Source organism: Chaetura pelagica, unplaced genomic scaffold, assembly GCF_000747805.2.
Source record: "Chaetura pelagica isolate M959 unplaced genomic scaffold, ChaPel_1.0 scaffold142, whole genome shotgun sequence".
Taxonomy (NCBI): domain Eukaryota; kingdom Metazoa; phylum Chordata; class Aves; order Apodiformes; family Apodidae; genus Chaetura; species Chaetura pelagica.
In genome coordinates, this window is record NW_009952973.1 from 1,001,423 (window position 1) to 1,025,021 (window position 23,599).

Consider the following 23,599-nt stretch of genomic DNA (forward strand, 5'->3'; position numbering starts at 1 on the left):
TCGAGATACGATACTAGAAGCTCTAAAGATAAATGTGTTGTTCAACTGAGCCACTGCTTAAATGCCTGTACAGAGAGTCTTCATTGTACTTACTTTCTTTCTTGCAATTCCTTGCAAGACTTTGAACATATCCCTGGCAGCACAAATTTGTTTTTCCTCCAGTCATATTTTATGAGTGAACTGTAACTGGTAAAACACATTAGGAATGTCAAGAGGAAAACTGCTTTATATGGGCTGTAAAAAGTCATGATCCTACAACCCCATACTTCCATCAATATCTCATTTTTTAAGTCCCCCAAATTTAAATAAGGTAACAGAAAACTGGCATTTAAAATGTTTGGCTGCCTCTAGTCTGTAAAATTGTGCAATACACCTAAGAAATAAAAAAGCAAGTAGTCAAAATTAGTAGGTAGGAGCACGAAACACTAAAATTATACGTAGAAGTGCAGACTTGCCAATGGATTTTATATTCTTCCTCTTAATGGCAATTAAGTGACTCTCAGCAGCTCTAATAAAAGGGCTTGCTCTACGAAAAAGTGTGGTTTGAAAAGACTGCTGACCTTGTTCTTCCTCTCTTCCAAACTTCTAAAGCAATTGATGTTCCTGTGACCTTTCTGCCACATGAAATGCTACTGAAGGACAGGAATGAAGCACTGAGTGGGAAAACTGAAAATAAATACTTTCTGAGGAAAAGGTTGAATCTGTGAAACATGCCAGCTATGAACTTGTGTAAACCAGTACTCCTCTCTACCTATCCAGAGGGAAGTGTGGGGTGCCACAGGGAAGGTATACAGCAACTCCTAACTAAACAGGCCGATGGAAAAGCACCAAACACTGCCTCATTAACTTTTCCTAGAAAAAAGTAAGACAACCAGATTAGATGGGCATGATGATTTTTAGAAGTGATAATCAGCTTGAACCAATCTCTAACATTCCCGTGTTAACAAAGAATGTTTTGCCTTCGCGTAAAAGGGTGGTTTTCAACTGCTCGAGAAGAAAGAAAACAATCTTTGTAACAGAATATATTTCCAGATCTAAGTAAGGTCCTAGGAATTTAATGTTTATGGCAAATGTTGATAAACAACATGCCTTGGTATTAGGACTCAGTATCGTAATATAATCTTGTGTTGCATTTCTAAACTTTCAGCTGCATTTAGAGCTTTTTGCTCTTTAGGACACTGGGAGAAGCAGTGCAAATGATGCAGGCTGAGTTTCCTTGATATGTTTTCCTTAAAAACAAGGTGAACACAGTTCCCTCCTTTCCACCCAAGTCTTTCAGTGACAACTTGAGGTCTTTTCTGTTTAAATTTAACACTGTTCAAATGTAACCCCAAATTTAACACTGTTCAATGTTGTGCATCTGCTTGCCTGCATAAAAGCTATGTTCTAGTGATCTTCCCAAACCACAGCCTTTAACTGCTACAGCACCCCTGAATCTGTGTCTTATCTGGATCTGTAGGACTGCAAACAGGACTCACAGCAGCAACTAAGCCCAACAACTTCTCATGCCATCAAAACCTTAACTACGTTCACAGCAAGACAGCTGCAAAATAACTGGCTTCAGGTATGACTTTAAGGAGTTTCTTGTTGATCTAATCATGGCAAGAATGCCTGCACCTACCCCATAGGATGCTGCATTGTGTAGTGGGATTAATCCTCCTTTGTCCTGGGCATTAACATCAGCACCATGCTCAAGAAGGTACTCAGCTACTTCCAAATTGTTGTACCCAGCTGTAGAAAAGGCACAGGAAAAGAAATTAGATATTAGGAGAGCTAAAATAAATAAAAATTATTAGACAGAAAAGCTAAAATAATTATTTTGACTTCAAAAGCTTCTCTCTCCCTAGTAACTGTTCCCTCCTGAAATATAGCTGCCACAGTTAACAACTCTCTGTACAGGACAATCCTCTGTGAAACTCTTACTATACCAATTAGTGATTTAGTGATTAACCCCTGTAGCCCTATCACACATATACAAGCCTTCAAAATCTGGTGAGTCACCCACCTGCAAGATGTAGCGGTGTTGAATTTCTTCCCTGGGTGTCTCTGCAATTGATATTTTCTTGAGTACATAGCTTCTGCACTCGTGCCAGGCACCCTTTCTTGGCAGCATCTAGCAAGGCAGCATCTCCTCGCAGTAAGTCCTGGATATCTGTGTCTCCTTCTTTCACTAAATCTAGAGGAGTGTTCCCATCTCGATTCTTTTTTGTTGGATCAGCTCCATGCTGCAAAGATCAAAAAGGAATGTTACTGTCACAACCATGAATAGAGCACTGCATGTAAGCGTGTCACTGTTTTGTGGCACAAGGTAGGGGAGGAGGATTTTGCTGACTTGCCATCAAGAAGTAACAACTGTATAGGTTAGCAGGCACATGAGAAAAAAATCCAGGAGTCATAGGCCTAAAGCACTTGTCTGCAACACAGCTGAGCTGTGTGAATCTCAACACCATAGGCGAGAATGGCAGCCCCCTGCAAGAGCTCCCACTGCCCTGCTGGCAACTGAGACAGGCTCAGGAGCACATCCTACATAAAGCTGTACACTGCTCTCACAGCAGGTGCTGAAGACAACTGCAAATAAATACCTTGCCAGCCAGTCCTTCCCCAACTGTCTGGCAGAGGCGTTTCCTTAATACACCTTTCTGAGCTAGTGAAGCCAGATCCCAAGTTTCATGAAATGCCACTCTGCTGTTGAAAGGCATTTGTTTCAGAAGGGAATCAGAAAAATACCCATTTCCACACTTTCCAATAGACAACAGTACCACCTTAGGCAGCCTACAGGTCCTTGGAAAGCAGTGAAGACAACATTTTGGTGGGAATGTGGATAAAGTGGATTTGGATAACTCTTGGAGTCTATCTGTGCTGATAAAACATGCAGATCAGCCAGTGATAAGAACACAGTACTGGAGTATGGGATGAGGTAGGGAACATATGGTGTGAGTCATGTCCAGATAAAATTTTGTGGGAGGTTAGCTCCTTCCCTGTTCGCTCTCAGCAGCAGAGGGAAAAAACAAAAGACAGACAAGGCAGATGCAGCTGCTGGCACTGTAGTTCATTGGCTGGCCCCTTCAGAAGAATCAAATGCAGTGGTATAACTCCTGCCTGCAAGTTTACACTGTCATTTCTCCCTGGGGATGCCAGCAAAGCTGTGGTAATATGAGCCACAGGGAATGAGCTGGGGATGGGGAGAGCAGAAGGAATGAACTGCCTTGTATTTGGAAGCAGTACACAATGCTCATGGAGCACAGAAACAAAGAAAGGTGATAATTTTAAAGAAATTAAGAAAGTCTCTCCAAAATGCCTATACGTTTTTGTTTCCTTCTTCAAGCAGAACAGAAAAAGCACAAGTCAGAAGGAGTCAAGCTCAACATCCACAGCTCAGCAGAACTGACAGCACTGCCAGCCAGCATAAGAGAGACAGCAGGAGAAGCCCTGAGCAAAGTGCAGTGTGAGCACATATCCATGGGCATCCAGAGCCTTTACAAAACTGTGTCACCTTAAAGGTATATTCAGATCTTGTGCAAGAGTGATTTCAAACAGAAACATTTCAGCACTTTTCTATTTCCTGTCATACATTCATTCAGGATGCTTTTGAACATAAAAACTGACTACATTCCCAGTGGATTGATCAGAAAACTCTAGAGACCTCCAGTGTCTGTAAAGCAACTCTGTGCTTGAGAAATTTTGACATTATAGCTTGAGCTAACACCTGTATTCAGCTGTTACTACCAGGGCCATCATCATGCCTACTCTACTGACATCTATGCAGATGTGTTTCAATTGATGTGCTACCCCCCTTCTGAATGCTGTTTGAGTAATCAAGTGAAATAGTTAAAAAGATAGGAGGGAAACAGCAGGGCTTTGCAGCAGCAAATGAAAAGAGAAGTGGATGGGGAAGAGCCTAATCATTTTAAGACTATTCATATTCTGACTTACTCCTATTTGAAATGTTGTGCTTCAGAGGGAAATGAAATAGGCACGGCTAAAACAGGAAACAGGTTTGGAAAGAAATCCTACTCTAGCACCCTCTTTTACCCTCCAATGGCAGGATATGACTTTATGTTAATAAGTCTCTCAAAACTCGTAATTCTCACTGGAAACATGCTGGCATTACCTCATGCTTTTTACAGTTTCTTCCACTAATTATGACTATTCATTACACAGTAAATTAATATGCATTTCCTCCAGGAGCTTGATAAATTATACATTAACAGTTTTAAATTTCTCACATGCCAGACACCATTATGGACACTCTTGCATAAATATTTACAAGGTTTACTTAAATGCAGTAACTGTTGTAGAAAGGGATAAGCAAGGTAGATTTTTTATTTTTTTTTTTACACACATTCAGCTGCGTTTTCCAGTTTGAGAGTCTTGTCCTACTTGGCTAATAGTATTACTAAATGAATTTGAAAAGAGTAACTGTACTGCGATTCTTTGTAAGTGAACTGACACGACACAAAAAACCATTTGACCATTTTAAGATGAAAATAGATTCAAAGACACCTTAAAGAACTCACTGAATGCAAGTAGCATTGAATCAATTAATCTTCACAAAAAGTAAACACATACACATTTAAAGACATCTAAGAACTCTAGATCACATACTTTCAAAAGCAGCTTGCAGATTTCGTATTTTCCTTTTGCTGCTGCTTCATGTAGAGGAGTGAATTTCCACAGGTCTGCCACGTTGACAGAAGCTCCATGCCTCACTAGGAGTTCAGCCACTTCATAGTGTCCATAAGAACAGGCATTGTGCAGAGGTACTAAGCCACTAATCAAAGAGAAAGTATTAATAGCTATAGAAAATAAAATCCAGTATTCAATCACACAAAGTTTCAGCAGATAAAACTCCCACTTCTAGACAATATTGGTATCTTTCAGTCTTTCCAATTTCCATGGCTTTATTTCCCTGCTATTAAAACATCAATTAAAACTTCATTGTTTTCCTTCAGTTCTCATCCATGAGACTTAAATACTTAGCAAGCACAATGTTAGTACTTCCACCAGCAAGTAACTTCCATGCTGTTAATGACAGTCAAAAGCTAAATTGCAAGAATCACTGATGTTCTGACTTTGAGTGCAAATTTTGGAAAAAACAATGTGTTTGAAGTACAGTTATAAGGAAGCAATGGAGACCTGGTAAATACAGAAAGATACCCAAACATTTCTTTCAGGGAGAGCCTGAAAATTCAGTATTGGAAAGGTTTTAGGACTGGAAATTAATTATCTCCCAACCTGAACCAATATATTGGAGTGATAGATCAAACATAATCACTTTATTCTACATTATTATTTTGCAAATAAAGCAAAAACCTGTAAACATTTTGTATAATTTAACTGAATAAGTAACTAACTTGATAATAAAAGCTAAGTAACAGAAAAAGAAAAATTACTAGAGATAATCCTGGTACTTTACCCCATGCAATTAAAAACTAATTTTAGATCACCTGAAATAACTTTAAGCCTGCTTTTTTTAAGCACAACAAAGATTCCAGAATGGGCAAAAGGGGGAAGACGAAGTTCATGCATTACAGTGCCCAATATGTACTTGACAATGCCTTTTCCAGAAAGCAAAATGTGCCTTAATGGTCTACAAATCTCCCTATAGTGACATACAAGAGAAGAGATTAATTTTCAAGAGAAAAACACGGTGGTCACTGAAATCCGAAACAAAATGGACAGAGGGGTGGAAGTCTCACAGCAACAGAATACAGCAGAGCAGATTATGGAATGAAATGTACCCTTTATCTTTGGCATGCACATCTGCCCCATGGTGCAAGAGATACTCCACCACTGATACGCGGTTATATCCTGCAGCAAAGTGCAGTGGCGTTGAGTGCCGGCCTTCCAAATCTCTACAGTTCACATTCTGAGGGCTGCAAAGTTGCTGCAAAGACAAAAGAAGAACCCAAAATCTAGGACAGAACTAAAACAACCACATAAACCACAAACCAAGCAAAAAAGTCAACAACAAAAACACCCAAAAGAAAAACCCCAAACTATCAGCCCTAAACAAAATTTGATCCTTTAATTATTGTATAAAAAATTGTAGAAGTTAAGTTTCAGGTAATTTCTTTCTACTTAGGCAAAGTTAAATAAAAACAGCTGCTCTAAAGTTATGGCTGGAAGTACTTCTATAACAAACCAGACTTAAATGATGCAAGGAGTATGAAGACATTCCCAATATATTAGAAAGCATGAGCCTCTAAATCATCAAGCACCAGGTTCAAGGCCATGTAACTGTCTCCAGATATTTTTCCAGATATCCATTTCCAGCTTATGCTGTCCTCAGAAATCTAGGAATATTGAGCTTAGCAGCCAAAGGAGCTGCTAGTGCATGAAACTGCTACTATTTGAATACTAATCTGTATCATGTTGAGGCTTAAGTGAGAATGCATGCAGAACAATCTGTCTGTCATCTATTTTACCCATAGACCAAGTATCTAAGACAAGATCAGACTTTCCTGTGATGCTGGGATTCCATGGCGTGACCCTTCACCTTCAGATTAAGGATGGCTTAAAAATGGGAAGTCTGCTACCTGTTAACACACTTGCTTTCTTACTTTCTGATTGAATCACAGACCTGAGACTTGTTTCAACTAAACTGTGGTTCTGAGGATCAAAGGGTCCAGTTCAAAGAATAAACAGCCAAAAACTCAGGAGAAAACACCTCAGCACATCTTGAATGCACTACTACCTAGGAAGAAAAAAAGGTATTTTGCCTTCCCATATTTTATGATTTACCATCCACTGGGCACTACTTAACTCCCATAGCAAAGGCTTCTACGAGCCTTGCACAGCAATACAAAGTGGAAAATAAACACAAATTGCTCAAACCTACCTTCACAGTTTCCAAGTCTCCAGCTTTGGATGCTTCTAACAACCGATAATCCACATCAGATGTGCGCACAGGTGTACTTTCTATATAGGGAAAAAGCTTTTTTAGGATCATTAGGTTACATTAACTTGTGCTCAATGTATTTCTCAAACTGAGGAAAAAATAAGTCTTCTGTCATTTATAAAAATGCAGCTGGAGTTTTGATGTTCCAAGTTCATATTGCCTACACAGCTGAATAAGGAGCCACTCAGATTTAGACTCTCAAGCTGACATTATTCTGCCAAATGGAATGTCAACTATTTGCTAATCCTGTGTAGGGTAAAAATGATCATTTCTACAAAAATGACCCAATCTACATGCTCAATGGGACAGATTCAGAGTTTTGCTGAAGATGAAAAGCACCTCTCAAAAATTTCATCAAACCCAGTGTACAAACAGTCAGGATTAACAGTGCTCAATTCAGCAGCAGAACTACAACCTTTGCACTCTGCACTTGTCATATGTCTCATACTAGGAAGTAGTCAGAAGGGGATGGGATTTCTAAGATGGTTCTGGCTACATGGTGACTGCCTGCTCTATGGTGCTGCAGTTGTATACAGCCCTTCACAGCAACAATGAGATTTGTCCCTTCTTATAAACATGGAGTGGTTAAAAACAGAATCAGAAAAATGACATAATTATTAAAACAAGACCTTTAGGGAGATACCTTTTTTCCAATTTAAATGACTGTGAGAAAATGACAGGTTTTTGGCCTCAAACCCCTTTTGTACCCTGCTTCTCATTAGGAATATGGCTGTGAGAAAGCAAACATGCACTGAGGGAAGAGGAAGAAGTACCAGGAAAGGAGCAGTGGATTAGATGTCTCTGAAGCTCCTCAGTATTACTCAAAAAGGAGCTGAAAAGACAATCTTGATCACTTCATTTTTTAATAGAAATTTCTTTCTATTGTTGAAGCCACTCCTCTTAAACTCAGGGATTTATGGAATAAAAGTTTTGGCAGCATTTTGCTGATCAGTTATAGAAATGACTGCCTAGGGCAAAACAAATTGGGCAAGGTGAACTTGGCGTTTCAATCCTTCATAAGAATGCTGTAAGAAAGTCAAAGTGCAGTAACAGGCTAAGCTCATTCTAGATGGGCACACAACTCCATCAAAAATACTTTAAAAGACTTTTTAAAATGTAGAGAGCTGGTACTATGGAAAATATTTTAAGCTGTGAACTCATGAGTCAAATAGCAATCCCCATAAAAAATCATTTAAAAATCATTTATTTCTTTAACCCAACCCCCTCAAAATTTAAAAATCATTTATTTCTTTAACCCAACCTTATAAAAATGAACAAGCAGTAATGTTTTGTTAATAAAGTCAGCATTCATTTACTAGCTTTGAAAGAAAAAGTGTCAACAACCCTATACCAGATGCATTTTTTCAGCTTTTGAATCTGTCAGTCTTGAACACTTTCATGGATGTAAGAGAAAGGCTGCTGCCTCCCAAATGAAAAGCAAAATCTAAAATTAGTTTTCCTAGAAAAAGTAAATTGTGAAAATGCATTTTGAATTCAAAATAAAATGAGTGTTTCCAGTTGACTTTTTTTTTTTTAATTAAACTCCTGTTCTTTTCTACTCCTTCTCCCCTTCTACGGCGGGGGAGATACTTACTTTCTCCTGACTCACGGCAAATGTTCTTCTCTCAAAACACAAACAGAATCATATGCATACTTTAAACAGTAAATGCTACTGTGTGACCAGCTACGTCTCAGGAGAGGGTACACAAAATAGTCCCTCCTTGCACTGTTGTAAAATGCCCCTTTTATTTTGCCAGTTGTAAGGCAACTTTGTTGAGAACACTGAAGGAAATGAAGTTTGAAGCTGCTGTGGGTCTTCTCATCTATCTGGATATCTGCCTTTCTTTGAGTACATGCATATCCAAATGTAAGGTAAGTTACTTGCTCTGTAGTAGCTACTGATGCAATTATTCCTCTCCCTGCTCGCAAAAATTCAAAACTGATATGAGGAAACAAACCCTCAAGCACTTACAGGAAAAACAGGGGCACTCTCTTCAAACATCTACTTACCTTTCTAATGCCAGATACATACACTATGTTATCTAAGCAGTATCCAGAGTACTTTAACAATAAAATCTCTCTCTGCTGGACAAACAAGAGATTTGAAATAAAAGTCCAAATGGTTTAGCAACTACCAGTAGGTTTCTGCCAGGAAACCTCTGCTTGTGACTGCCTGAGTACAGAGTGCCTAACTGGCTGGCTGGCTGAGAGGAAAAGGGCTTCCACACGTTCAGCAATACCCTAGTTACCTTGGAACTTGGTACCAAAATACCTTGAAACTCCCCACGTCTGCCTTCCTAAAATCTCCCTGTAGAGCAGCATGCTCCAAATCCACAAGATGTTTATTTTCTTCCAGATTTGCACACAACCACTAGATTGTGTGGGGCTTTTTTTGTTTTGTTGTGGTTTTCTTCTGCAAAGTATCACGCCGTACATACTGTAGATACACACCTACTGCGTACACACACTAACAGATGGGAGGGGATGTCTACTACTGGGCGCCTCTTGGATTGAAAGAGAAATAAGACAGCTGTAAAGCAAAGGAAAAGCTGGAGTTCAAACACACAAGCCTTCATCTTTACGCACCACTTAGAATCTGTTGCACTGCTTCATTTCCCATCTGTGCTGCTGTGAAGCCTTGCAAAGAGATGATGGAGGGATCAGAGCCGTAACTCAGCAAGAGCCGGCAGGTCTGCAAGTGACCTGCTAACGCAGCCCTGTGCAGCGCTGTTTGACCAAGTGTGTCCAGTGCATTCATCTGAAAAATCAGCAGCAACATCAAATAAAACACCATTATAATTAAAAGCCTACACCTCTCCCTGCCCTTAATAAGAGAAGCACTAACAAAAATTTCCCAGCACACAAATTTATCAGTCCATCCCTCTGCATTGGAACTAAACAAAATCAAATGACAAAACAGGTAAACACTCCAACATAAAGATAATTTTACCACAATGCTTTCCTGTCTTTCAACAACACAGGTTACTTGTTTGCATGGCTAACAGAAAACACAGGATCCCCAAACCCAAGCTTTAGACAAATTCAATGAAGATCAACCTTGTGTACGAAAAGCAAACCTCTCATGGGAGATGAGAACGAGGCAAATAATTAACAAGATGATTAAAAAAAATCTTCCAGCTTTAAGGAAATGACCATATATCATCCTCAGAGAGGGAATATTACTCATTAGCAAGACTTAAAGCAAAACAAGTATGTTTGATTAAGAATTCAATGAAGGGGGGGAAGAAAGTGGATGCAAACAGTCCATGTTCTTCTCACTTTTTGTACTTTTACAGAAAGGTTAGGTATAACTGTACATAATTCTACCCAAAACAAGACTGAATAAACAGGTGAAATGAAATATTGCTTTCAAAGAGTACAATCTAATGGAAACCTGTCTGCCTGTCAAGATCTAAGAGAGTATCTGAATAACTGAAAGCATCTCCATGAATTCACTATCAGAGCAAGGAAGGGAATAATAGGGCTTTAAAAGCAGAAAAAAACCTCCAAACCTCATTAAAATAATTTTTAAAGAAGATATTTTTTACCACTTTATGAAATACAGAACTAGTCTGTATTCTCTGCAAGCAACTCACAACTTGTTATCTGTTTCCAAGCCTACAGACTGTAGGCTGCGAACTGCATGCATAATAAGACTCTGTTATTGCACATAACCACCTTCTTACCTTCTCAAAATCTTTGAGGAGGCAGTGAACAAAGATTTTGCTTGTAATTTCTCACCTAAAATGCAGCCTACAAATCCTACTACCTTTTCATGTAACTAGTGAGAAAACATTTTAGGTAAGATGCATATTCTGTGACTAAATGAAATCAAATTAGGGAGGTAACTATGTAGAAAATATCTACTATCAGATAGGGTTAAAAAAAAAAAAAAGGAAAAATAAATAAAAGAAAAAGAAAGAAAAATACCTACAATACAAAATAAATCAATCCACAGGAAAGAACAAAGAACTGCCACATAGTTAAAGCTGAGAGTGATTCAATATTGTCTGAAATTCTTCTATATCCCTGAACAATTCTACAGGCTGGCAAAACAGGATTTTTTTAGATCACAAACCTCTCTTGCAGGAAGATGTACAGGAGAACAGTTCTGCTTTCTTCTAGCTGTACTCAGCTCATGCCACTCTAATGAGATTTCCCTAAAAGTTTCGTTTTAAATGAAAACGTACTGCTATCATACATATTAACTAGATGCTGAATGCCCCAAATCCATCATTTTGTTCATATGATGATCCTCATCTGTTTCAGGACACCAGATACCTCTCACCACTGATAAGGGCACAGAGAAAAACAGAAGTCTGGGGCTCTACAGCTTTAGTGATTGCAAAGGCAGAATGGAGTAAGACTTGTGGATTCTGGACATAGCTGTTAACCCTCCATTCACACAACAAAGAGGAACATAATCTGTAACACTGAATTCATGTGTTAAACATTCCTGTACTGAACGAATTGTTGAAGAACAGCAGCAAGGTATTCACATTGCACAACTGATACTGACTGTGCACCTGGAAAAAATGTTAATATTCATTTGAAAAGAACACTGGCAGAGTCATCAGATCCAATATCTCACATGTCTTATGCAGGTCTCCTTTCACCTCCAAACAATTATCTTTGCCAACAATCTGTTCTTGTGTCAGAAGAATGCCAGCCATTTGAAGAAATACTTGCTTGCTTCTGGGACAACAAGGGCTGTAGCTAACAGAGGGATGTACACACTAGATGAAGTTGTTCTTTGCCTTACTAGCAGAATTCAGCTTTGCAGGGAAATTTCATGGGGAACATGCTCACTTTAAGGCAGACTGACTCTCACCAATCACACAGCACTTGTCTAAAACCAGACCAAGAATGTACTGCACTAACGCTGAAGGCAACAGGATTTATTTCAAAATGAAAATCAATTTATGCATTGCAAATTGAAATACAAACTGAGATTAAACTCTCATAAAAATCAAACCTGGTAAGACACATGCCTGTCTAGTACTATGCCCTTTCAAATTCAAAGCTAAAATTTAAACTCTATTTGACAAACTGTAAATTATCCAAGGTGTTCTGCCTTACTTGTGTGTTCAGAAGGAAGACTGTTCCAGCTGCAGTAGTAAAAAGAGAAATATTAAACTAGTCCCCTTTATAAGAAGTCTGAAATTAGAAGGCTGCAGCTCTGAATTACTTTACACATGAGTTTCCTGCAAGGAGTTAAAAATACAGATCTGACAGCTTTTATTCCACAGCACACTGGTTCTGGATTCTTACTCTTTTAGCATGAAAGCAGTCACTCTGCTGCTCAAATCACAACATAAAAGCAGAATGCAGTCATCAAATGAAAAGTCTTTTTAAGAAGAGGTTTTCATAGAAATATACCATCCCATATAGTATTTCCCTTTTCAGAATTCCTTCTGTTTTTCCTTTTACCCTTTCCATCTCCTCTTCCCCACCCCGGATATTTGCAGTAGAGAAATCAAAATGGTCGTGTATCATCAGACACTGGAGAGATTTTTCCTCCCTGCTCTGCTGCTGTTTTGGAGCAGCATACGCAGCTACAGCAATATTCCCTTGGCAGCCAGGGAATATTCTTGTGGCAGCCCAACAGCTGGGATCTGTTCAGGAGACTTCTTTTGCAAGACATCATAAGCATATCAGCTTTATGTTGGCATCAAATGCCCTAAATATCCTACTACTCCTTGACACTGCAGCGGCACAAAATGCAACAGCTTCCAAACACTGCAATTTTCTCTGAGAGATCTTTCTAGAAGATGCACATCTAAAATCACATATGAATCTTGTGCTGTGGGAGGCATTCCAGTACCAGGACCACCATCCCTCCACAATGCAAACATCTGACTACTCTCCTGCTGCATTTCTTCTGCAGACAACTTGTAGTATGCCTTGTGTCATTGTGCATCACTAACAGTAAGAAAGATAGGAAGAGAAACTGGTGGCCATTTCAAGCTGTCAGAAGAAAAAAAAAACCAAAATAAACCTCTAAATCTTGTTTCACTGTGAAAGCTCCTAAATGATTCAGCCATATGTTCCACAGTTGTCCATTTGCATAAAAGCATAAGATTTATGTCACTAAGTTTGGATGTCCAAGCAGTAAGAAAAACTGAATCACACAATTGCCACAGATCACGTAGCTCTTCACATTGCTAACCATCGTGGCCCAGAAACTGCTGCATTTCTGAAAGGAAATTTAATTTTTTTATGCTTATACTTTCTTGAGAAAATTATACCTCTACCTGAAACTTATTACACAATAATGTCACTCTAGACCACATAAGTCTGTTCTGTGTGTCTAGATAGATGGTGACAGTTGTCAAATCCATAATCATGAAAGGCTGGCAACATGCTACTCCAACACACAGAAATAATTATACTGTGCAAAGATCCACAAAGCCAGGTCCTTCTAGAAGAGCAGAATGAAGCTGTTTCTGCTACCATCATCAATAAGGACACCACCTGTATAATGTGACAGCAATGAGCTCTCATTCATGTTTATAAATTACAATTAATTGTTTCAAAATGAAAAGAGGTAGTATTAACTATGCACACAATTATGTTGTTCTGGATGGGGTGTTTGTCACCCATTGTGCAAGAAGCCAATCCACACACAGAGTTGAGATATTTGCTTTAATATCCAGTTCTGTGCAGAAAAGGGAACAGGGTGGTATTCCACAAAGCAAGCTCAGTTTTCCAAAACACAAGTTTTTATACCCAAAAACATTAGAAAGAACATCATTCAATCATTGGCACACATGATTGGTTAACTAATCCCTTGCTTCCATTTAAAGTGGCAAAGCTCAAGAATTTCACTCCACATGCCTAAAAAGTAAGGGGCTTGTTAGTAGGGGTCCCTCTAGCCTGTAGGTGTGTATTTTAGTATGCTAATAACTCATTAATATGCAAACACAGTGATTTCAATTACTCAGTGTGCTTTTTCCCCAGTGCTCAAGGCTGTGGGGAGTGCTCCTTTCCAACCCTTTCATCTGTCTTGCAGGAGTCCTGCAGGCCTGTCTCAAAGCTGGGCTGTTGACTACTTGGGGTGTGTTCTTTAATTGGAATCTGGTCTAATTTGTCTAATTCTTACTGTTTCACTGGTAACTAGGCCCTGTTTTTATTCTGTGTGTCCCATTGATTCTCTTTCATGTGGTTTTTCCACAAATGTGTTTATTTTTTCCCCAAATTCTACTTATTTCAATTAATAACTGACATAAATTACATTACTCGCAACCTCTAGCATGTCAAGCTTGACAGACTAGATTGTTATAAGAGGTATACTTCTTGGTTTCTAGCTACCTAAATGAAGGCTCAAAAAGTAATGTGAGCCTCCTTAAGAGCAAAAAAAAAAAAAAAGACGCTTTATACTTTAAACAGTGCACATAAAGTATCCATCAGGAAGACTTTCTGAGAAAAGTAACCAAGTATATTATTACCATGAATGTCAAGTTTGTTGCTAAATCTTAGAGAAAGATCATTCTGAAATACTTCTGAAAGAGGCCTAAAAACATCCCATATAAAGTTATATTTTTCTCTAACTAAGAACTTGCTGTGTTTCTAAGCAAGTTTCACCACAGGGTCACAAATTACTTTGGTCAGCACCTATCAGTACCTAAAGGGCATGGCAAAACAATCTGACCAAGAGAGTAAGAAGCAAGCAGGGGCTAAGGAATGTGCAGCATTAGACTACTAAACTTAGTGTCAGCAAACTCAGACATTGGATATTTTCAAGCCAAGAAGACAGAGCAAAAAGAGTTACCTAGACAATCACATTTATTAGTAATTTGTAGCAAGATTCATTAAAAACTAATAAGGTAAATTCCTAAGCCCTGTATTCAGTTACTTGGAGAGAAGACCTAATTTTCCAACAGGATTCCTGAACATCCTGTACTAATTTAGCATAGACACGCTTCAAGATTAAGACAAGAAGCACAAGGCAAACAGAAGAAAAAGCAACAACTATGATAAAAACTAACACATCTTTTTGCTTTTTTGCCTTAAATAAAACATATTTAAGTATATTTACCTTTGCTCCATGTTTATGCAGAACTTCCATGACATCATTATGAGCTTTTTCAGCTGCAACATGCAAAGGTGTCATGAAACTAGGGGGGAAAAAAAAAAAAAAAAAAAAAAGTTGATATTAGTTTAACATTCCTGGAATGAGAGTCTTTTATAAAATTAAAAAATATCAGAAACCTACTCTTTGTTTTTCTCATTAACATTTGCTCCTTTCCTGAGCAATAGTTCTGTAACTTGCTTCCGCTTGGGATGCACAGCGGCGACAGCACAGTGCTGCAAAAGAGTAAATATAAATTATATTTCAACTACACAGATGACAAAGTGCTTTAAGATCTGTGACTTTAACTCCCAGTTATTCTGCTGAACATCTGACTACTAACTTTACAAACAGAATACATTCTATTTCTGCTGAAACACAGACTGAACAAAATAAAAGCTAGTGACCAACGACCATTTTAAAGCTATTTGTCACTTACAAAAAAAATGTCTATGTTCCCAAATACATTAACAAGATATCGGGCAAAACTAGCCCATAATGCACAAAGGAGGTAAAAACAAAGGGCTGGAAACAGCCTAACTCTACAGAGAGACTCCAAAGGGTCCATTAAGATCCTGCTGCTATTGTCAGATTAACATGACTTTTGAATGTTGCTTTGTTTCTTCTTCTATTTCAAAGTGTGCTGAACTTGTTAACCAAATGGCAATTCTGCTGTGCACAGTTACAAATTCTGTAACAAGTGGGCAATAAAGTTCTGCTTGAGTATTTTTTCTTTTCCATGCTATAAGACAGAGATATCTTTCACACAGGGCTTTTCAGTGCTCAAGCCTGCCCTTGTGAGGAACATTATACAGCCCTTGCTAGATGTTAACTGTTTCTCCTGAATGTGGCTGCGCTCTGCTTGTTGGTTTGTCTGTGCATTTGGCACCCAGAAGTGAGCACTTCACTCCCCTCTCTTTTCTTTGAAAATGTCAGGAGAGATTGAGTCTAGTCTCTGCAGAGGATCAACAGTGGCCCTACCAATGCATTCCTGACACCTAAAATTACAAGCATGATTCCAGGTAAGATAAATACCATGCTTTCAAATCAGTCCAGAAATGCTTGTCTGGATGTCTCACAATAGCTGACTATGAGAAACAGGAGATACTTTTGAGTATTTTTATTCAGATGTTTACCCATGTTTTAAACCAGTAATCCTTAAAAGCACATCTCCTGGAACAGATTTCTCACACTTTCCAATATCAAAATACTAGCCTTTACAATGAGACAGATCCCAAACGGAATGCTAATAAGTAGCAATATTACTGATAACCACCTTTCGTCCACTTTCAGTGTTCACTATGAAGTAACCACCACGCAAGCTCCCACATCACTGTTAGCCAGCAAAGCATGTCCAAGTTTTGCAAAGGCAAGCTTTGTAAATAAACATGAAGATCAATTTTTGCTCTGAAGAGAAGCAGTATTTTTGAGGCTTTGAAGACAATAACCTAGCTGTATTTCCTGCAAATATTAAAAACCAGCACCAAAAGCAACACAAATGCTGAAATATTGCCAAGCCTCAGAGCAACACTGAAACATAAACCAGGTGCTTGTTTTGGCCTTTTGGGGGTAATAGGGCACAGAAGCCAGTGCTCCATGGTAAAAGAAAACATTTTTAGGACTGGAGTAGCTCAATCAGATTGTCCATAACCTTATCTGATCCTAGAAGCTAAGTCCTGCCACTTGAATGGGAAAACACTTGGAAATCTTAAGTACAGGAGGCAAAAATTGAGAAATCACAGTCAAGCATTTGCTGAACAGTGAACCAAAGACATCAATACGCTAAAATATCCCATTTTGCCTAGCTGACTCTGCAGAATGAGCAGGAGAAGAGCAAAGAACATCACAGGATTAAGAAGTGATCATTACGCAGCTAAAGATAAGGCACAGATCAGCAGCTGATACATTCAGGAAGCAAAGGATAACATCATCCCAAACTTCCTGCTGCCTTCATGTTCAGCCTCTAAATATCTCTTCTGTTTTGCTTCAAAATGCAGGCTAGGATGCTAAGTCCTCCATGGATAGGACAAAGCATATGGATGCTTGTTACACAACACACAATGTTCTGATCACAATCACAGTGTTTACGACACTAAATATGCAGCTGTACACCTGCAGCTGAGACCTACCACTGTGAAGAAAATGTTCCAGAGGAATAAAGTTTCATAACTATAATGGTTTTAATGGTCCCTCTCAACTTCAGCATCTTCACTGCATCTGGAGCTCTGTCTGTGTTCTTCACCTCCACTGCTTCTTCAGGCAATTAAATTAGAGCAGGATACTGCCAGGGAAGTCTCAAAGACCCCTGTTTCCATAGCTAATATGGTATTGTCAGTACTATACCAATCCTGTAAGGCCTTGTAATACACACCTAGCATCTACTTTCATCACAATTTTACACACTGTGAAGAAAACTCAAAACCCAGGCTTGTCCTCATAAAACATTAAGGAAGCACTGGGCCACTGGAACAGAATTTAAGCCCAGAAAAAAAACAACAGAAAAGAGGGTGATGGAGAAAAAGCAGAAGAGAAGTGGAAAAAGAAACAGATGAGGAGTGGTTGGAGGGTTTCTGTAATCTATCAGGAGGAAGAAAAGTGATTAAAAATCATATGGTGTTTTTTCTTTAATGGTGATTTAATTTTTATATATAAAGTGTTTGATGGCAAATCCTCAATCTCAGATGATGAATATATTTTCATAGCATGGAAATAAAACTTCTCAGCTAGCACTACTATCACATTTATCATAAAACAAATGGATTGACTGTATAATCTCACCAGTGCAGTCTCATGTGACTGTGGCTGCTTAAAATTAATGATCTCCAAAGCAAGTGTCTTCTTCACTTTGGCTAGGTCTGCCTCTCTGGCTGCTTGCAGTAAAGAGTGTCCTTTGAATTCATCTGTTAGAGGAAAAAGATTAATTTAATATTCAGCCACATGTCACATTCATAAATGTTACTGGAGAAAGGTAGCAATATTCCATTATGAGGAAATCGTATTTGTGCACATCTTCACGTAGTAGCTGACCTGGGACACAGAACATGAAACATGGTTTACTGAAACTAAAGGGACATTCTAAAGGATGGGGAAGTGATTTAATCAATAAAATCCTTACAATTTTTCTCCCTCTTATCCACAACCCACTTGTTATTAAATACATATTTGAGCTCTGAATTGCGTATGTATGTGTTGTAGTGAGCACAATGTTATTAGATGCTCTTCAGAAAAAAGCTTTACAATTGCTTTTCAAATAACTTACTGTATTTACAACTACAAATAATTCAAGGTACAGCGTAAATAGATACAATTTTAATACAATAGTATATAAAATTATATGTGTACATATATAATTTAAATATAAAATATTAAACTATAGGTCTTAAAGAAAGCTAACTGGTTAAGCACTTGAAGCCAGTCTGCTATAAAAATGAAACAGCTTTTGATAGCTGTGGTATCTTTGCAAGTAGGGTTTTTGGTGTCACATCTTGTTCAGTTCAGCAACTAGTCGATTTTTGTTTTAAGTAATTTTGAATCTGAAAAGGACTAAAAGTGTTTCTCTTAAAATGTACAAAGGAAAGGCAGGTTAGCAAGAATGGTGTCTGAACGTGGGAAACAGAAAAAAACCACAACAAACAGCTCAACAATCTCAGCAAAAATTTCACTATCTTTCTTTCATAAGCAAGCTCGAAATGCTAAGCTTGTTAAAAGGGGCTTTCTTTTCCCACCCTTGTTTTAATGTCTGATGCATCAGTGGATTTACAAGTAGAATTTTCTTCTCAAGTAGAATTCAAATTTCTTTGTAAACAAAGCATTACTCAAAGTATAAGTACAAATATATCTTGAAGTAATAAAGAAATGTAACATTATTCCTGAATTGTAAAACAAAAGAACTCAGGAATATTCTAAACATATTACTTCAGGTGTGCAAATATAGGATGTCTCATCAAGATACTTTCATATTTGGAGCAATGTTCACACTGTGTACACATTTCAGTGGATATTAATGGACATAAATCTTTCCCCTCTCCTACTCAGGAACTATAAATACAAAAATAATCAAAGTTTAAATGGAATGTTTAATTCTTCCTAATTTAAACAAATGGTAAATTTACCTTCCTCAAAGCCAAAAGCATCTCCCAAGTTAGCCCAGAATAGAGAGTAGAAAAGCAGATAAAAGTTATTAATGTGCTTCTCTTTTCTCCTAGAGCAGTTTTCTGCTGCACATTATCTCATCACCTTCACACACAAAGAATGGTGACAAATGACAACCTGACTAGCTGTGATTGTGAGCAGTGCAGGATTACATTCTTAGTGTGTCAGTGGACTTCTGCTGAAGCAGAAAGGTGACAAACTAAAACCAAAAGCTTACTTATAATTAAGTGGAGAATCTACTTCTCCAGAAGGAGTTTTCTGTAATTTCATAATGCTTTGTTTCCATACTTGTCTCATTTAGTTATCTTTTAAAGTTTATAAGAATGAGAAAACAAATCCCCAAAAGAGGGCAAGCAAAGGCAGAAAAATTCAAATTAGAGGTGAAAAATTGTTTCATAAACTGCATAAAGATTGCAAAGGCTACAAACGAAGGTGGTAGAATTTTCATCTTCAAGTTTGCACACCAAATCTGCCTACGTCCTGGAAGTTATTCATCCTGTAAGTGTAATACAGAGCCTCAATATAGAGGCTCCTATGTGACTTAACTGGACTTTCAGCACAAAAAAAACCTCCTACAGTCAGGGATTCAGCAGTGCCTCAAACATTTTAAATCTAAGAAAACCAGACAATACCACAAACAGTGTATTAGAGCTATCTGCGTACTTCAAAGTGAGAGGCACAGCTGCAGCTGCTCCACTGTTCTGCCTCTACTTGTGAAGCCTGAGGAAAGTTGGCTTGGAAGGACCCTCTACAACCACTGACAACTGTTCCCCGTCTGAAAACACTTACAGGTCAGCCTCTCCCTTAGCTCAGGTGTTGGAGCCATGTCGACCGCGCTCTTGCCATGGCAGTTGACTAAGGTGGGATCCGCCCCATGACTCAGCAGGAGGGAACAGACCTCCACGCGGTTCTTCGAAGCAGCCTCGTGCAAGGGGGTGAACTGCCAGAGGTCCATGGCATTCACACAGGCACCATGCTAGCACAGCAAGGAAAGCCTTATGTCAATAAGAAACCATTTCTGACAACTAAAAGCTTTAAGATTTTAATTTCGTTATAAAAAGCAGTTCCATGCTTTCATATATGAACAAATGCACAAAAAACTAATTACAAAAACAGCCATATGTGCAAAGCTACTGTTGAATCTTTAAAAATAAGCAAAACTGTATGAGCTAGTTTTTGTCAATAGAACAGATATGCCACAGAAAAATTCAAATAAATAAAACTCTACTATCTGTCCATATAAATTAGCTAGGGGGAAAAAACCTCACATATTGTACCACAGGAAGACCTAAAGTTGCAGGCTTCTGAAACGGCATAGAGGAGGTTCGAAACCTGTTACTACAGAAAAAAAAAGTTTTCTTTTCAGCTCTGGTATAAACAATTCATATCTCACCAAACACATCTAAATCTACAATAATTTCCTTCCATCCTTCTGCTTACCTTAAGCAGCAGCTCTGTAACCTCATAGTGTCCATATGAACATGCATTATGGAGCGGCACAAGACCACTGTATGGAAAAAGGCAAATAACAAATTTATTTAAGATGCATTTTTAAGGGAGGAACAACTTTCTTTCTAATGAGATGAACAGAAAGAAACTCAAATCTAAAATATTTAAATATTCAAATATTCAAAAAATAAAATACACAAGTGAATGGAAAAATCTACCCTTCCCAAACAATATGTTACTTAAGATCGGCATTAATTATTTTTTGGTCCTAACAGGCCACAGATGTTCAATCCACCACTAAGATCAGCATTAACTGGCTTTGAAATTCTTTCTTGAAGCTATTAAGAGGGGGAGAAAGTCCCATTTCACATTCAATTTGCTCAAGAGAAGTCAAGTGTTCTGTTTCTGCCTAAATGTGAACTGTTTATTTAAAATGCTATGTGAAAGGCAAAATTCCCCAGATAATGCTAATGTAAGTCCTGGGTGTTTTATGAAGATGTACAAATAACCATAGAAAGGAGACTGAAATTGCTGCACCAGACTGTGGAATGACCTGATTTTACTCCATTTTTTACAGTACAACCTATTTAACGGTGCAAGATACTTCTAATAGAGCCCCTGTAATTTTTGTACAGCTGTATTACTGGAGGTCATTCTTTAAAATGACACTAGCGAAGTAAATAAAAGAGATATAGTCATCAACACAAGATCTAATAAATAAAGTAAAGCATTCAAAGAGAGATGTAAAGAGGAAAATTATTACAGAGGACAAAATTAGTTCAATTCGATTCAAGCAAGACTGGCTAGGTATGACTCAACAAATCAGGATGCAAAACCACTGAAAACAGTAACTAACCCTTCATCACGAAAAATACAGAGGATAACTCTCTGAACTGCGAAATGAACTCAAAGAGCACTGGAACAGCAAGCATCAGGCAAAAGGGCAAACTTAATTGTAAGGTAGATGCCCTGAGAAGCAGCATTGCACTTGTCGCAGGAGAGGGAAAATTTCCAAACTGTTGCTTTCCATTGTTACTTTTCTTAATTACAACTTACGGGTGTGAGACAGAGAGGGAGAGAGCATCTAGTCCACTGAGTACTCAAAAAACCTGTCCTCTTCCAAAATGATGCTCATGTAAGAGGACTGAGGCCTTAAAGATCTCATCAGCAAAAACAGTCACCACAGCCCTCCATCTGGCCACTTCGGCAGCATACCCTTCACTGATCTCTTCTGTGACTGTGACTTGGCGCACAACAGCAGGAAGGCAAAGAAAAGTTAAATGGAAAAATAAGCTGCTTCCTTGGCTGTGATCTTCTGCAGGATTAACAAGAATTGACAACCATTTTTAGAGATGCCTCACAGTTCCTCAGAACTCTCTCCAAAGAGATCCCATTGAAGAGAATCTAACAGGTCTACAAAAATCAATGTAACCTAATATTGCTCCATAAATGATAAGTTACCTTTATTTATAGCCTATTTACTTATAAATTATGCATAAATAAGAAACAGCAAGGAAAAAAAAACACCACCACAATGACTGGAAATGTGTGATGCCACTGAAAAAAACAGAGGGAGCTTACTAGGCTGTCAGACAATTTCTAAGTATGTTTAAATTGTTTTTATGTTAATAAAAAGAATCTACACTGCAGTGTTCAAATTTCAGAAAGGTGTGAAATGCCTAGAACTTGCTTAAACAATGCTGGATCTACCTGAATAAGCATCGTATTCAGCTTTACTCTAGGGTTTGTTTTTTTTACTTTTATAAGGTGTAGTCATGCATTTCACAACAACTCTAATACAAAAAGCCTTTAAGGGTAAATGTATAGACAAAAGTGCTACAATTAGTCAATCTCCAAGAGTTTAAGTATGCTTGGGACTGATTTTGGAAAGAAAGAGGGAAAAAAAAAAAAAGCTTATATCTTAATTTAAAATATCTTTTAACACTAGGCTGAACACAACAGAAAATTAAGACACAGGAAGGGCCTCAAGTTTGCTGATGGAGACAAAAAAAAAAGGGAAAAAAAAAAAAAGCTTATATCTTAATTTAAAATATCTTTTAACACTAGGCTGAACACAACAGAAAATTAAGACACAGGAAGGGCCTCAAGTTTGCTGATGGAGACAGAACACACACTCATTAATATCTTACCTCTATGGACTCTGAATACAAAACATGTGTCTTTAACATGGGGCCAAATTTCTACAACATGTGGACTAAGCTTTCTTATCAGACCACCATGAGAATCATCACCTTAGAGTTCACCAGCATATGGCTGAGAACAATTTACAACACATAGTGTTCCGGATTTCTGACTGCTGTGCACTTTTTTTTGTTGTCTTATTACCATTCTTACTGCAAAAATAGAATAATTTAGCTTCTACTGTCTCTTGATTTTTGCTGGCAACATCAATCAAGACATATTTCCAAGGATATGTCACATTCTCAGCCAACTATTTGAGACTATGCTGCAAGATGAAACAGAGAAATAATTCCTCCTCTCAATTCATACAAAACCACTGCTGCAAACAAATAAAAGTTAATTCACTTTACATACCCTTTATCCTTTGCATGAACATCTGCACCATGCTGAAGGAGAAGTTGGACTATTCGAACTCGGTTGTAGCCTGCTGCTAGGTGTAAAGGAGTGGACTGCAAAGTAAAACAAAACAAGATGAAGAATGGGAGCCACATAAACTTTAAGTCCTGCACTTCCTGCCATTTAAGTACTCTGAATTTCTTATACACATTAGACAAAGTTAAGTTAGGTTCACCTTCTGTGATCAACCAAATTATAAATATGCACCATGTACATGCCCTTCATGTTGTCAAACCAAATAAATGTTCCTTAAGGTGGTGAAGAATACAGGTATCTCCTAAGTCAGTAACCAACTCATTATTTAAAGTTAGCTTAAATAATGGCCCGACTTCCTTTTGTTTAGGCTCTTGGGTTTTTTGTTTTGTTTTGGTCTGCCTTTGGCTCTTTTTGTGGGTTGTTGTTTTTTTAATGCTAGGATTTAATTAATT

General features: G+C 38.0%; 1 protein-coding gene across 1 annotated transcript in view; it reads right to left on the reverse strand.

Annotated features, from left to right (window-relative positions):
- Positions 1–23,599, reverse strand: part of TNKS (tankyrase, TRF1-interacting ankyrin-related ADP-ribose polymerase) — a 120,345-nt gene that overhangs the window by 14,226 nt on the left and 82,520 nt on the right. The window contains exons 6-17 of the mRNA XM_009995973.1: positions 23,130–23,224; positions 20,565–20,631; positions 19,914–20,100; positions 17,751–17,872; positions 15,117–15,208; positions 14,940–15,018; positions 9,488–9,659; positions 6,842–6,921; positions 5,742–5,887; positions 4,606–4,771; positions 2,006–2,225; positions 1,622–1,731 (exon numbers count right to left, since the gene is read on the reverse strand). Coding sequence (XP_009994275.1) covers positions 1,622–1,731; positions 2,006–2,225; positions 4,606–4,771; positions 5,742–5,887; positions 6,842–6,921; positions 9,488–9,659; positions 14,940–15,018; positions 15,117–15,208; positions 17,751–17,872; positions 19,914–20,100; positions 20,565–20,631; positions 23,130–23,224 — 1,536 coding nt within the window. The remainder of the gene's footprint in view (positions 1–1,621; positions 1,732–2,005; positions 2,226–4,605; positions 4,772–5,741; positions 5,888–6,841; positions 6,922–9,487; positions 9,660–14,939; positions 15,019–15,116; positions 15,209–17,750; positions 17,873–19,913; positions 20,101–20,564; positions 20,632–23,129; positions 23,225–23,599) is intronic.